Raw genomic sequence first — 14,323 nt, 5'->3', positions numbered from 1 at the left:
CGATGGCGCCATCCACAGACGATATTATCGGTATATTTGTTTCTGGCTGGAACGTCCTCGAGAAAGTCTTAATAAGAAACGACTGCGGCTCGGATATAAGTAAGAGAGTTCATCAAACACTCGCGATTGGGCCGCGCTTCTTATCGCTGTCGGCGTCTCGCGGATGATGACGACTATCCCTCTCCGTCATCCTTGAGCTCGGAATCTCCGGACAACTAATTGGGAAGGTCCGCCGTAGCTTACGTCAAAAGTTAATTGTGACAGAAGCGGCCGTATATCTCTCCCTCCGTCGCACCTTTCTCTATCTTTGACCCCGCCACGGTACCATTTCAACTTGTCTTTCCGTCGGCGGTTTAAGGCGCAGCGCCGTGGAAGGCGGGGACCATTGTGGCGAAGGACGCTACCACTCTGTATCGGAATAAAGGATTTAAAACGCCACTAGCGGATTCGTCGATAGCGCGCGGGGATTGCGAAAGCCGTAATTTTCTTCTTTGCAACTTTTTTTTTCGTGATCGGCAGAGTGAGAGAGAGAGAGGATTAGGTGTTGCCAGCGGGCCTCCCCAGCCTCGCTCCATCATTAGAGTCCCTCTTATCCGTTCTAATCCATCACCCCGATGTGACGCCCTTCTTTATTTTATATCCTTCAGATCCGCCAGTGTCTGATTAGACCCGCCACTACTATTTACCACTATAGTCTTTTATGTATAGAAATAGCTGCTTCAATTTCAAACCAACGTCAACGTGTCTTTCTAATATTCATTAAGAAATGTTGACTTTATTAACCAGTGTTGAAACAAGAATAAATTTATTTATACTCAGGGAGAATGAATATGTCGAGACTATCGACGGACACGTTGAGCCCCTAACCCCGTCGCGCTAAGGGGGGGGGGGAGGGAAAAAGGAGGCGGTCTTATTTTTTGCGTCCTCGCAGCAGCGTTAATCGCGTCGAAAAACGTAATTTTTAAGAACCAATGAGATTGCAGTATTATTTGATTTTATTAAAGCGGAGGAGCATACCGGGGGGCCCAACGGGTGGAATTGGAGAAACGCTAAAAATAATCTCGACATATTCATTCTCCCTGAGTATAAATAAATACATTCTTGGTTGAAAATATTGGAAAATTCCGGCCAGGACAAAAGGGAATTTGTTGGCTAATATTTTTTTATTACAAGGATAGTCAGATTCTGATTAGTCATTTTAATTCGGTGGAAAATATTAATATTAACATTGTTCAGTGTAAACTAAATAATATATAAAATCAAATTTATTAAATAGATTTATCTTTTAAATTAAAGTTTCCCTTATTAGCCAATTTTTGCCACTGGTCTGGACTTTTCTTCAAAAAAGTGGCTTTTTAGGAACACTGCTATTAGCTTATTAGTAATGTAAACGTTCCTGGTGCGATAACTAAGCCGATTGATCTGAGTTATTTTCTGTTTTTTAAATCTATCGTTTTTTGTTGGAATCCGACGCCATCTTGGAAAATGGCGGGAAAACTGATATCCCTTCATGTTTAGTTGATTTGGGTGGAGTATTTTGAGTTGTTTGTTTGTTCGCATCCGCCAGAATTAGATCTACCGTTTATTCGTTGGAAATCCGGCGCCATCTTGGAAAATGGCGGGAAAACTGATATCCCTTCATATTTAGTTGATTTGGGTGGAGTATTTTGAGTTGTTTGTTTGTTCGCATCCGCCAGAATTGGATCTACCGTTTATTCGTTGGAAATCCGGCGCCATCTTGGAAAATGGCGCGAAAACTGATATCTCTACACGCTTAGTTGATTTTCCTGTAGTATTTTGAGGTGTTTGTTTGTTCGCATCCGCCAGAATTAGATCTACCGTTTATTCGTTAAAAATCCGGCTCCATTTTGTAAAATGGGGGGAAAACTGCTATCCCTTCATGCTTAGTTGAAATTCTACGGAATGAGAGACTAGAAAAATATAGAATCTCACTCAAACCAATAGTTGCATGGCAAACTCAACTAAACCCAAATTTATTTTGTATTCATATTTCGTAAATTAACTTCGATTGAATTGGGAAACTAAACAAGAAATTTTACTTTCGTGAACTTCGGTAATTTGCTAGTAAGTCTTTGGTTGTTCACGAAGGTTTCCGAGATTTTTCGAAGCATCAATGGCGAAATAATGATAGCTCGGGGAATTTTGCGCGAATACTTTCGTCGATGACGACGTTTCAGATTGAAAGAAGCGATTTCGTCGAAGACAAAGTGGCGCGTGTACTTGTCAAAGGGAAAGAGAGAACGCCAGCGCCCAAGAGGGTGGCCAGCACCTAGTTAGCCAATTATTGATCGCTTGTCTTTGTATCGGAGAGATGGTCCGAACCTTGATGGATGAGAAGCTGTAGGGAGCGCTCGGGGACTACCACCCCAGCGAATACCACCCCAGCCCGTCCTGCAGTTGACATTTCGCCGCCTCCCTTTCTCTGATATAAGATGCTGATGCCGAAATTCGGGGGACGACCGTTACTTTTCCCGGGCCGGTTTTAGGGGATCCACTCTGTATTCCCCATCTTCCATTTCCGGATTCAGCTCGAGAGAAAGTTTTCCGCGCTCGCGAATCTAAATGTCAAACAATATTTATCGTCGTGCATCTCGGCTTTAAGTTATTAGGCTCGAGATTAAGTATTTGCGTTCCGTGATTTATCGAACTCGCTTCAAATTCACTCGTTTTTTTTTCTTTCTTTTCCTCCAACACCCTTCCTGTAAAGTCTCCCCCGGATCCTTATTCCCCCCAAAGACTCTCGGACAATTGCTCCCTCTCGCGGGTACTTCGGGAATAGCTGCCGTAGTGTTCTCCGTTTCGATTGGTAAATTATTTCATCCTTTTTGCCAAACGGCTGCTGGAAAATAAATGTAATCGATTAAGACTTCCTATTTTTTAAAATCGACTCGAAACGATTTTATAATCGAGTTTGTTTTTTTATTTTTTCTATTCTCATAAAGTATTTTTTTTTATCCAAGTGGGCTTTCTTAAGATTTCTAATAGATATTTATGGTTCTCTCTCAGCCTCGTTTTTTTGTTTCCGAACGAAAATGAAGAGTAATATCTTCTAATCCGTTTAAACTTGAATTGAAAATGTCTCTAACACGTCGATTTGTGCCTTTTTCCCTCTCTTTGACAGGATTTGGTTTTGTAACGTTTGAGAACGAAGACGTAGTCGATAAAGTTTGTGAAATCCACTTCCACGAAATCAATAATAAAATGGTAAGTATTACACGCGAGATGTAAGCTCAGGTTTTTTTTTCCTCCTTTAGTTTTGCGCTAGGAATTCGCGTTTAAATTTAAATTTGCGCCGTTTGCTCGTCACGGGAATTTCCTTAATCGATACTGTAGTTTACTAACGGAATCTAAACCCGGTTTAGTAAGCTTCACCACCTGAACTAATGGCTTCAAAAGTCGCTTGATGACTTAGGCCTAAGGTGGTGCCTTTTGGATTAGCCTAGCTGAGTATTAAGTTTATTTATTTAAATTAATTTTGTATATATCTCTCTGTATAAAAAGTGAACTGTAGTTTACTAAATGAAAACCTGGTTTTATAAACTCAGCTAAGCTAATACCCAAGGAACTACACAGAGTAGGAGGGTGGTTTCAAGCCACGCGAGCCAACATCCTGAAAACCATGTTTAGAAAACCAAAGTTACTTTTGATACGAAACGATATACAGTGTGTTTCAAAAGGTTATGAAAAAATGTTAAGTAGTTGTAGGGGGTGAGTTGAGAAGTATGCCTGTTTTTTCCCCATTTTCCTACGATGAGTTAAAAGAGCGCCAGAGAGCTTCAAAGGGTGGCCTACTATCCCCTGGAAGAAGGCTGCAACAAGCTCAAAACCAAGCAGCAGGGACTTTAAATACTGTTTAAGTTTTTACGCTGGCTACCTCGATTTGTTTACACGTCCTTTTTTACCTATCACACGAACCCAAACCTTAATGTTCGCGTTTCCCTGCTGCTTTGTTTTGCGCTTATTGCAGCCCACTTCCAGGGGCTAGTAGGCAACACTTTGAAGTTCGCTGGCACTCTTTTAACTCATTGTAGGAAAATGGGGGAAAAACAGCCATATTTCTCAACTCAAGATTTTTACATAACCTTTTCAAACACCCTGTATGAAAAAAATTAAACTGTAAATCATCTGTACAGGATTTGATTGACGGCTTCAAAAGTCGCTTGATGACTTAGGCCTAAGGTGGTGCCTTGAGTATTAGCCTAGCTGATTATTATTATTATTTTGGTTAATCTTGGCGAAATGGCGATAGCGAATGGTATTCGCGTGTATTTGTCATCGCGATCCGGAGACATCGACAAGGCGACGTGACGCGGACAGCCGCGATCTGGTAAATCCTGGTAAATAATAGATAAGTTGGGCGTAATGACGGCTAGGAGACTTGGCGTATTCGGGCGGGGCGCGTGGCGGAGAAGCCAGCGTTAGTAGGCTTACTTCGGGCGCGTATTCGTCGCCAGGGGGTGCGTCATCTTTATTTTGTGCCTTTTCTTTTCTTTCTCTTCCCCCCTTGTGGCAGGTGGAATGCAAGAAAGCTCAGCCCAAAGAAGTCATGATGCCAAACAATACAGCACGAGCCAGAGGTGCAGGGCAAGACATTTATGGCATGTTTGGTTTTTAGTGGCACTGGCAACTCATTCTTAGTACTCTTTCACTCTCTGATCTCCCACCAATCCATCCCAATCCATTCCTCATCGTCTCCTTAATCCTATTCATTCCAATTTTGTATCTCTTAAAGGCCTAGGTTTTCTTCTGGCTGTTTTCCTTAAAGTTTACTTCCCGCCGCGCAAATATCCTGGTGGTAGGCCAACGTGTTTTGCGGTTGGCCTACCACCAGGATATTTGCGCGGCGGGAAGTAAACTTCAATTAAAACAGCCAGAAGAAAACCTAGGCCTATTTCCTTTAATTAGATCTAACTTAATGTAGTAGATTCGATTATTCCCTTACAAAAACTTTCTTTAAAAATTCTATAGAACTGTAATAGGATACCTATAGAAAATTAACCGAATTAATATAGATTCCGTATACATTTCGGTAATTTTGCTATAGATATTGTATATATCTATAAATTAAGAGTTTTTATATGGAAATATTTATAGAGCACTATATTTGTTTAGGATATATAAAAATCTTAGTCTTTCTATAAGAATTTATAAGATTTTATAGAATGTCTATAGAAAATTTTTGTAAGTGTTAATTTATTGGAAAATGGAATCTTAATATACTTAAAATTTTAAATATTTGTATAATATATATCTTATTATGGCGTTAAAATTTTTAACTAAATCCGAAAATTAAGAAATTTAGTTTTAATTTATTTTACAATCTAATTATTTAGTATATAATAAGATAAATTTGATTCCATTATCCAGACCAGAGTGATAAGTCGGCTCCAACATGTTTGTGTTAAAGAAAACTATTTTTTATTTCAATAACAATAATTAATATATTTAGATATACGTATCAAAATCGCTTTACCGCTAACGTTATTCGTTTGTTAATAATAGTTTTTGTCACTAACATTGAGGAGACGACATTGTCCAATTAATTTCCCGATCCATTTTCTACGTATTATATAGTTTTTGTAGCGATAGATCTTACGTACCAAAAAAAAACCATAGCAACCCGACCAATTTAAATAGCTTTTTCCCGTCCATTAAAAATAAACTTTATCCTTTCAATCACCGAGAACAAATTTTCGATTTACATCGACAAAATAGGGATCGAAAATAAAAGGGACGAAAGTTTTAAAAACCATCGTAATAAAATCTCTCTCTCCCTTCTTACGAAGCTCTCGGTATCTGCACTTTCTCCCTGGCATAAAATGAAAAATATTATTTCTTTTCTCGAGGGGGGGGAGCCCGTTTCATAAAGTGAAATATATGACTTTTTCGTCGAGAAACATTACGATTCTCCGACAACACCTGGAAATAAGATATATATATAGAAAAACGAAAGAAAGTACCCAACTGCCTTTTACTAATGGAATCGTAAGCTTTTTGGTCATTAATCCTAGCCTTATTTTTCTTTCCCCCCCTTCACCCCCTCCCCTATCCCTATGTTTTCCGGAACCTACCCTTTTAACTGAAAATCAGTAAAACTTTAAAGGATAAAAAAAACACAGAGAAATGGCCTAAAGAGTACCCGAATTCGGCTAGTGTTTTTCAGATTTTGATCAGTCCCTTTTTTACTTCGTTTCTGGTGGAATCGAACTTAATCCAGAACGTATTTATAGTTCCTGAGAACGTCAGGGATGACCCAATTAAAGGAATAATAAGTACATTATTGTTACATAAGTGTGACACTTCCCATTCTTCACGTGCAAAAGTTTTACTGAGAGCTATTCACAAGACAGACTGCATTACGGACTTCGTTGCCGTTTTGCGTCCGCTTGCTAACGCGTCACACGTAGCCTTTGACAGCGGCTCGCTAGGGGGAGATTTTCTCGTTACTAGCTCTCAGTACAATATCCCCCAAAGTGACAAACTTATGGAACACTAATAAAAACTTATGATACAACCTAGGCTATACTGAAAATTGCGGTTTAAATTGAAACCATTCCCTAACAGATGGCGTTACTTTATCTTTATACCGAAATTGATAATCTAACAATTTAGTAATTTACGATTAATTAACTAATTAAATACGTTCTGTCAAACGAATAAGGTAAACCGTTCTTACGTTCGATACAAGATGGCGTGATACAATTAGTTAAAATAGTTTGAGACAGTAGCTTAAATAATAGAGAATAGTAGTGAATCTGGAAACTCGTACGTCCTCGGTAACCTAAATTGGTTCTTGACTTAACTTGGCCAGTTTTAGACGCTACATGGTAAAGATTTTAATTCCGTTCCGACTGTTGCCGTTTATTCTCGATAGATGGCGGCCAAGTCGAAATTCGCGTTATCTAAAAATAAATGAAATAAAAAGAGAAAAACCCGATAAAATGTTTATTTTTCTCCCCCGTCAGGTGGGGGGATTTTAAAAGAAAAAAGTTTTTGTCATTTTCTCTGAATAAACACTCTTAGACGCTCCATTAAGTCTGGCAAAGTATTTTCATCTCCCTATAAGCCTTGGCGAAATATATCCCTATGGTATGGATTATTTCCCTGAAAACAAAAAGTATATATATTTCATTTCTGTTATCGGCGAAAGTAACACATTTTCCCCCCTTTATCTCCAATATCTTTTATTAATTCGTTCTCTCCTATTTTTCCATTTTGTTTATAGATGTTTTTTTAGTTATTTTAGGCCTTCTTAGATTACAGTATGTAGATTACAGTCTTTAGGCTCTAAATCATTTTGTTATAAAATCTATTTTAAAATGAACTTTCCATTTTTTCCCTCGTTTAGATTTGGTATGGCCACTAGGAGCGTTAACCGACGGTAATTATACGATATATTGCTCTTCATTCTTCTAAATTTTCTATTCTATTTGATATAAATAATAACTTAAAAGACTAAGAACGTATTCAGCTCCTTAAAAACCTTCAACGAGAACTTTGCATCCTGCTGTTTTAAATTTTAGAATAGTCACGTCTACAAATCTGCATATAGTGCCATCTAGAGGTGGGAAATTTAGGTAACGTTTTTTAATAATAATAATAATAATCAGCTACGCTAATACCCAAGGCCTAAGTCATCAAGCGACTTTTAAAGCCATTAATTCAGGTGGCCGGGTTTCAATGCGTAGGAGGGCGGTGGCAAGCCCTGCATGCCACGCGAGCCAATATAATAAGTTTAAAAAAAAGTTTTATTCAAGAAAATATTTTAGTCAGTGGATTCGGGATTTGAATCTGGCTCATTCAATTATTAAAGTAGTCTAATTTGGCAACTTCCAAATAAAACGCATATTATTAACATTATCTTGGTTTAAGGTTCTTAGGGACCCAAATATGTTCTTGGTCAGGGTAATTAGAGTACGCTTTAGTCACTCTCTTCAATTAACACACCCGCAAATTCTCCAATTTTCTTCATTTTAATATGGGTATAAAAAGTCTTACCTTGTCTGTAATATTGAAATTATTATAAATTTAGCAGTAGGTCATATTACCCCACCGTTATTTGATTATTTATTTCTGTGTTTACCAATGACAATATCAGTCATAAGTTAGCTAAGGACTGACAACTCGGGTTGTTTCTAAGTTTCCGGAATTGCTCGAGCTTTTTTATACTCGTGACGGTTATGTTTCGTGTGATATTCTCGATAGATAGTCTTCAAGTATCCAACAACGAAATCAAACCTGAATTTTTAGTTATTAACCAATGTAAATCTCTGGATTCGATTGGTTATTAGGATTTATATTATTCGTAAGTCGTCAGTCATCTAGCATCCAAAATAGTTTTGTCAAGTTCAAATTCAATTAACCTCGATTTATATAATTATATATCTTTCACTAATCGACTAAAAACCACCGAAACAATTTTGTGTACTCGAGAAACGTTTGTTAAAATATGGAATATACTCCCTTTAATCCAGTGTTGCCACGGTACCTGAAAAACCTGGAATTCCTGGAAAAGTCAGGGAATTTTAAACATTAGTCTAAAAATCAGGGAATTTTAAAAATTGGTCTAAAAATCGGGGAATTTTAAACATTAGTCTAAAAATCAGGGAATTTTAAAAATTAGTCTAAAAATCAGGGAATTTTAAAAATTAGTCTAAAAATCAGGGAATTTTAAAACTTAGTCAAAAAATCGGGGAATTTTAAAAATTGGTCTAAAAATCGGGGAATTTTAAAAATTGGTCTAAAAATCGGGGAATTTTAAAAATTAGTCTAAAAATCAGGGAATTTTAAACATTAGTCTAAAAATCAGGGAAATGTCAGGGAATTTAATTTCGCTTGCAAATAGGAAACTTTTACTAAAATATAGGTAACAAAATACAAAATCTTAGCCCAAAATAAGTCAGGGAAAATCTCCGGAGATGGTCATGGAAAACCTGGAAAAGTCAGGAAATTAGATTGTGAAAAAATCTAAATCTTTCGAAATCTTAACCTCGTGTCTTTTTTTCGTTTGTTTTTGATTTTCGGCGCGCTCGTCTGGATGGTCCTTCAACGTGGACTGGCGACTACAATTGACGGGACGGACCACTCGACGCGCAGGATTCCCAGCGTACAGCTACGGTCGTGGAGGCTACCCAGGCTACCCGGGCTTCGGCTACCCATTCGCAGGTATGAACTTAAACATGCAGCAGATCTGCATACCATATCCTTTGGAGCACTTGAATGTCTACAACCTGCATGCCATGCAGATTTGAACGGCGCGGCTCCCGTGATTTTGTGGGACGCAGGTCAGAGGGAAAGTTCGCTCTTACCTCCTCCTCCCAGCGTCTACCCGTGGATGTTACTTAAGAAGGCAAGCCGACCCACTATCGGCGACTTGTGTCTCTAGACCGTCTTTTTTTAACCTTTTAACGAGAAACATAACACGCCACCGACCGTCTCTCTCTCTATCTCTCTATCTGTCTCTATCAATATATCGTCGCTCCACGTTATATATACGTGTATATGCTTTTTCTCTATCATCTATTTCTCTCTACGTACACGATATCGCGTATATCAGAACTATTAAGCCCTCCATCCCCGCATCCGACCCGATCCTCACGCGTCGCGGTACCCAGTGCGACCTCTACCGGTTATATTCAACGTTAAAGGTTAAAATTTAGAGTTCGAGGGACACACTTCTTCCAACAATCAAGAAAAATTTTACTTTATACGGATAAACTGTTTTTCTCTTTTTCGATGCAAAATGTTTTTTATCGACAAACTATCATTTTTTTTGATGGCCCCTTTCCTTAATTTAACGCGATTATGTTGAAAATTCCGCGGGACATGGAACTAAATCAGTTTTTGTTTCCTTTGTCGGACTAATAATGTTTTGTTTCAAACGGGCCGAACCAAATTTCGAAAACAAAAATCGAACATTTTTTTGTAAAATATTTTATCCAAGATTTTTTTCCCTCTAATGTTAATTATAACGTCTCTATATTGGGAAGCAACATTTTTTTATGTATATATGTTATAAATATCAAATCCCTGTTGTTAATTTTTTCGAAAGCAATAATTTGTTTCGTTACACGCGTTTGAAATATTCGCCCAGCACTGCCCCCGCTGACCCTACCCTCGATACCCCTTTGTTGGAAAATACAAGTGCCAAAGTGTTCATTGTCCCTTTTATTGTTATCCAAATTGACGCGAAATTTTTCGATAATCCTGACACTTAATGGCTCACAAATGCAATTTTTAAAACCAGCGAGGGGGAAAAAAATTGCTTTAAAAGTTGGCACCAACTTCTCCTCGAATGGTCAACTTTATTTTTTTCTACCTCGATGGCGAAGTTATAGAATAAATATCTTTATAGAAGATGTAGAATTATATATTCATGAGTGATAGAAATTGCCTTGCAATATTTTATAAAAGTAGCTTTTTTTTTAAAATACAAATAGGCCTTGTAGGGGTATTTTTGGCGACTTTTAAATTTTTTAAAAGTTTAGGAATTAGAAATATATTAAAACCATAGTATATTTTTCCACGGTAGCTTTCGAAAAACTGAAGTCTGCGGAACGCCAAGCTACTTAAATTAAATTTCACTTCGGAGGTTGTCCCTTCAAACAATTCATTAACGATTAATCCCAATATTTTATTATATAATAAACAATTTAAAATATTATTCTGACATTGCCGATAAAAATCATCTACATTTTAGCGGTTCTTAAATTTAGCGAACAAATTTTTAGAGCGAAGCCCTTAGAGGTTTCCATTTTAATTATTTTATTATATACTAGATGGCACCAATGTCACTTTTTGTCGGGAAGTTAATAAATACTTACTGATTTATTACAAAAAAGATACAAAATCTATAACGCTTATAAAAACTATAAATATTCAGCAAAATAAGAACCAACAGAAAATTAAATATTTCTCGGTTTTTAAAATAATTTAAAATTACCACGAACTGTTGGCGCCATCTAGTAAGACTTTATTTATTTAAGAATCCACCTCTAATGGTGTATGAAGGGACAGCCAAACAAACTTGTATTCCGCGCGACTTCAGAAAGTACAAGTAGGAATTAGAAATATGGAGAGAAACTGCCTTAAGCTTAAATACCAATTTTGCTTTTGTCCCCTTTATTGTTTCAGAAGTAGGCATATTCTTAATATACGTACATTAACTCGAAATCATCGTTACCCGCGACCACTATCAAAGGCAGAGTTTTTCGACCTCTCACTGTAGTAATAATGCAATTAAGGTTATACTTAAAATCACTTAAAAATAAATAATTAAAAATAAATTTAATTTAATAAAGAAAAAAACATTGCAAACCCCCTTTTTTAAATGAAATGTAAACCAAACACTAACGATTACTTATCTTCGTTAGGTTCTGTACCAAGTCCGTACGTTACGAAATCGGTGGCTGCTCTTATTTATAGCAGCGACCTACTACTATCGCCATCTACTGACAGTTTAACGAAGTTCCGCTTTAGTTGTCTCGGGTAACGTTGATTTCGAGCGTAGGCATTTCGAATAGTTATTCCCCCACCCCGCGCTTTTTTATCAAAACTTTCTAATAGCTTCGTAAAGAAAAACAATTCAAGCAAAGCAAATTGCATTTTTGTCCAATTCCTTTTTTTTAGATGGGTGGCAATGCGCTGTGGTTTGCGAGAGCGGAATGGGGATTCTCACCTGCTCCTAGCGCCACTAAGAGGCCTTTTCGAGAGACAAAATCACACGAAACATTTTTTCGATCAGTTAAATAACGATGTATTCACGCGAAAACGGACAACCAACGGGGTAAAAAATGAATCAACTAAGCATAGCAGCCCTTTAATCTATGAGCTAATCAAATTAATCACTCAAGGGCTGCGGTACAATTTTTTTAAACATGTGTATCACGTGCGCGCTTTTTTTCCGCCATATTGGTTTTTTTTTCTAAATGGATCGAATTTTTATTATAAATCAACTAATAACACCGTGTTGCAAATTTGGAATGACGAAATATCACAATATATCCGCTATGTGCTAAAATCCTAAAAAAAATGGTACTTGTGAAGAAAAAAAATCATATAACTACGACTCAACTGTACCAAAAGTGCTTTTTCACATTAAGAACAAAAATAATTTTAATCATTTTTTTTCGAACGATAATTTTTTTCATCAACGAGCATATTTAGTGATACGACGATTATTTATATAATAATATTCAAAGAAATATATATTTGAACCAAATATATTATGTTTTTTTTGATTGAATATGAAAAATAAATTTTTTTGGGGAAGAGAAAAATCCATTTTTGTATTTTTTTTAAATGTTTTGTCGTCATGGTAACGCGTGATAAATCCCATACTGCTGAAGAGTTCCTGGATTTTTATACATTTTTGATTTTTTAAATGGTACGAATTTAGCTCTCGCATCGAAGCCCGTCGCAATAAATTATAAATCTTGTCTTCTAATGATTTGTTTGTAGGTTTTTCTTGTCAGTAGACTAGTACTCGTTTCCAAGATTGCGCGACTAACTGTAATTTCGCGTTACAAAGGCCTACTAAACGCGTCCCTCAGGAGGCAATCTACAATTCATTATTTTGGTTGTTTACAGCGGTTCTTCTAACAAACTTTTGCGGTAAGGATGGCAGATGAAAAGAGAAATAAGAGTGTGTGTGGGACCTGCTGCGACGTCGGTGTCCCTTTACGAAAAAAAAATCAAATAACCACGATACAAAAAAAAACTCTAAAATCCGAGCCAATGTAGATATAGCAAAATTAGATTAGTAACAATATACTTTATATCGGATTAATATAACCTTAAGAATTTAATTTAAAAAGAAAACTGTTGTTTAATTAATAATTTCTAACGTTTGTAGTTAATTGTTCATTTCGAAAAGAGTCTAGCGATTTTTCTATGGTAAATTTATAATTTTGATTAAATCGTCCTCGATTTCTTCAGCAGTATGTCGAAAACAAAATACACAAATTTGTACGAAGACAAAATTTAAGTGCTTAAACGCGATTCTTATATTCGCGATTGCGCATAAGAAGTGCCAAAAAAATTACATTGTTAATTTTAATTTCTTAAATTAATTAGCATTGCGCAATCGCGATTTACAACCGGTAAAATACCGAAGCTTACGTTAAACCGGCTTGATCTGCATGGCATTATGGGTTTTCTGGTAAATTTTTAAATTACTAACATATATTTAGTGCATGAAAATGTGAACGATTAGTTATAAGAAATACGTAACTTTGGACGTCTTGCGTATTTCAATTAGCTAAATAGACCAAATGGGTACGATAAAAAAAAGAAAACTAACGTATGAAAATTACTAATGGCACGATAAATACACGATGCCTAGAAAAAGTGTGCGCATTTGTTCCGGAAGTTGACAATTATCGCGGTTGAAAATGTCGCGATATTTAGTGTTTTCGACAATTTCAAAATTGTTTCTCTATCTATGCTATGCTTAGTTGTACTTTCCCCAGTTTTTATTATCTCTCCTAAATAGTTCTTCGTAGAAGAAACATCCCTGTCCGCTCTCTCGAAATCGTAGGCCACCCCTTTAAAACGAAACAATTGGCAAAATCTTTTTTTTTCCTCGAGAATTTTGGATAATACGAACTGCGCAGTTAGTCTAGTTTGTAGGACCGAGTGGCCTTTTTACGTAAAACTCGTAGACATTTTTGTAAATTCAACCCATTTTTGAGGTTTAGAGATTTTTCTAAATTTTTTTCTAACTGCAATTTCGCGTATCGGTAGAAGGCAGTTTGTCATCTAGTCACCTTTAATAAGGTAGATATAAATACCTAGTTTTCACGGAGTATAAATACCTAGCGGTTTTTGTTTTGACTGAACGTAAAAAAAAAACAAATTGAAGTATAAACATTCCAATAATGTGATCGTTTTTAATTTAAAAATAATAAAAAAAACCCTTTATCCATACACATATCAGATCAATTTTATCAGACGTCGCTGATTATAATATCGGAATTTAGACAAATATTTGTATCCTATCAAATTAACCGCATTAGATTCGAATCCCGATGTATATATTTCAGCGTACTTTCCTGATAACTATTTGATCGTTTGAACCTAACGCTTAGAAGTGTCGTGTTTCCTTTAGTGTTGTTTTATTTGGCTTTTATCACGTGCAAAAACTAACATTGTTAATTTTTTATTATTATTATTCAACCTTTTCTCTATCTTCTCTATCTCTCTCTATCTCTCAAATTTCCCGTGTTTTTTTTTTTAAAAAGGTCTTTTATTTTAAGTGGGACTGTCTTTTTGCAAAATTTTCTTGCTACCCGTCTATTTGCTT

General features: G+C 36.4%; 1 protein-coding gene across 13 annotated transcripts in view; it reads left to right on the top strand.

Moving 5' to 3' along the window:
• The window catches only part of Rbp6 (RNA-binding protein 6), a 429,839-nt gene that overhangs the window by 400,041 nt on the left and 15,475 nt on the right, over positions 1-14,323 (top strand). For 7 of the 13 annotated variants that reach the window (XR_016477331.1, XR_016477330.1, XR_016477332.1 and 4 more), the window contains 4 exons: positions 3,143-3,225; positions 4,532-4,619; positions 7,370-7,402; positions 9,118-9,186. Coding sequence is in view for 10 of the 13 variants with exons in the window: in XM_090163569.1 (XP_090019695.1) it covers positions 3,143-3,225; positions 4,532-4,619; positions 7,370-7,402; positions 9,118-9,186 (273 nt within the window). In the remaining 3 variants the exon portion in view is untranslated. Of the gene's footprint in view, positions 1-3,142; positions 3,226-4,531; positions 4,620-7,369; positions 7,403-9,117; positions 9,187-9,266; positions 10,694-11,649; positions 12,223-12,609; positions 12,924-14,323 lie in introns of those variants that run through there. The other 6 variants (XM_090163575.1, XM_090163574.1, XM_090163573.1 and 3 more) reach the window with 6 other exon arrangements.

Source organism: Leiobunum rupestre, chromosome 11, assembly GCF_980474605.1.
Source record: "Leiobunum rupestre chromosome 11, qqLeiRupe1.1.hap1, whole genome shotgun sequence".
Lineage (NCBI taxonomy): Eukaryota > Metazoa > Arthropoda > Arachnida > Opiliones > Sclerosomatidae > Leiobunum > Leiobunum rupestre.
This window is presented reverse-complemented; position numbering and strand designations above follow the sequence as displayed.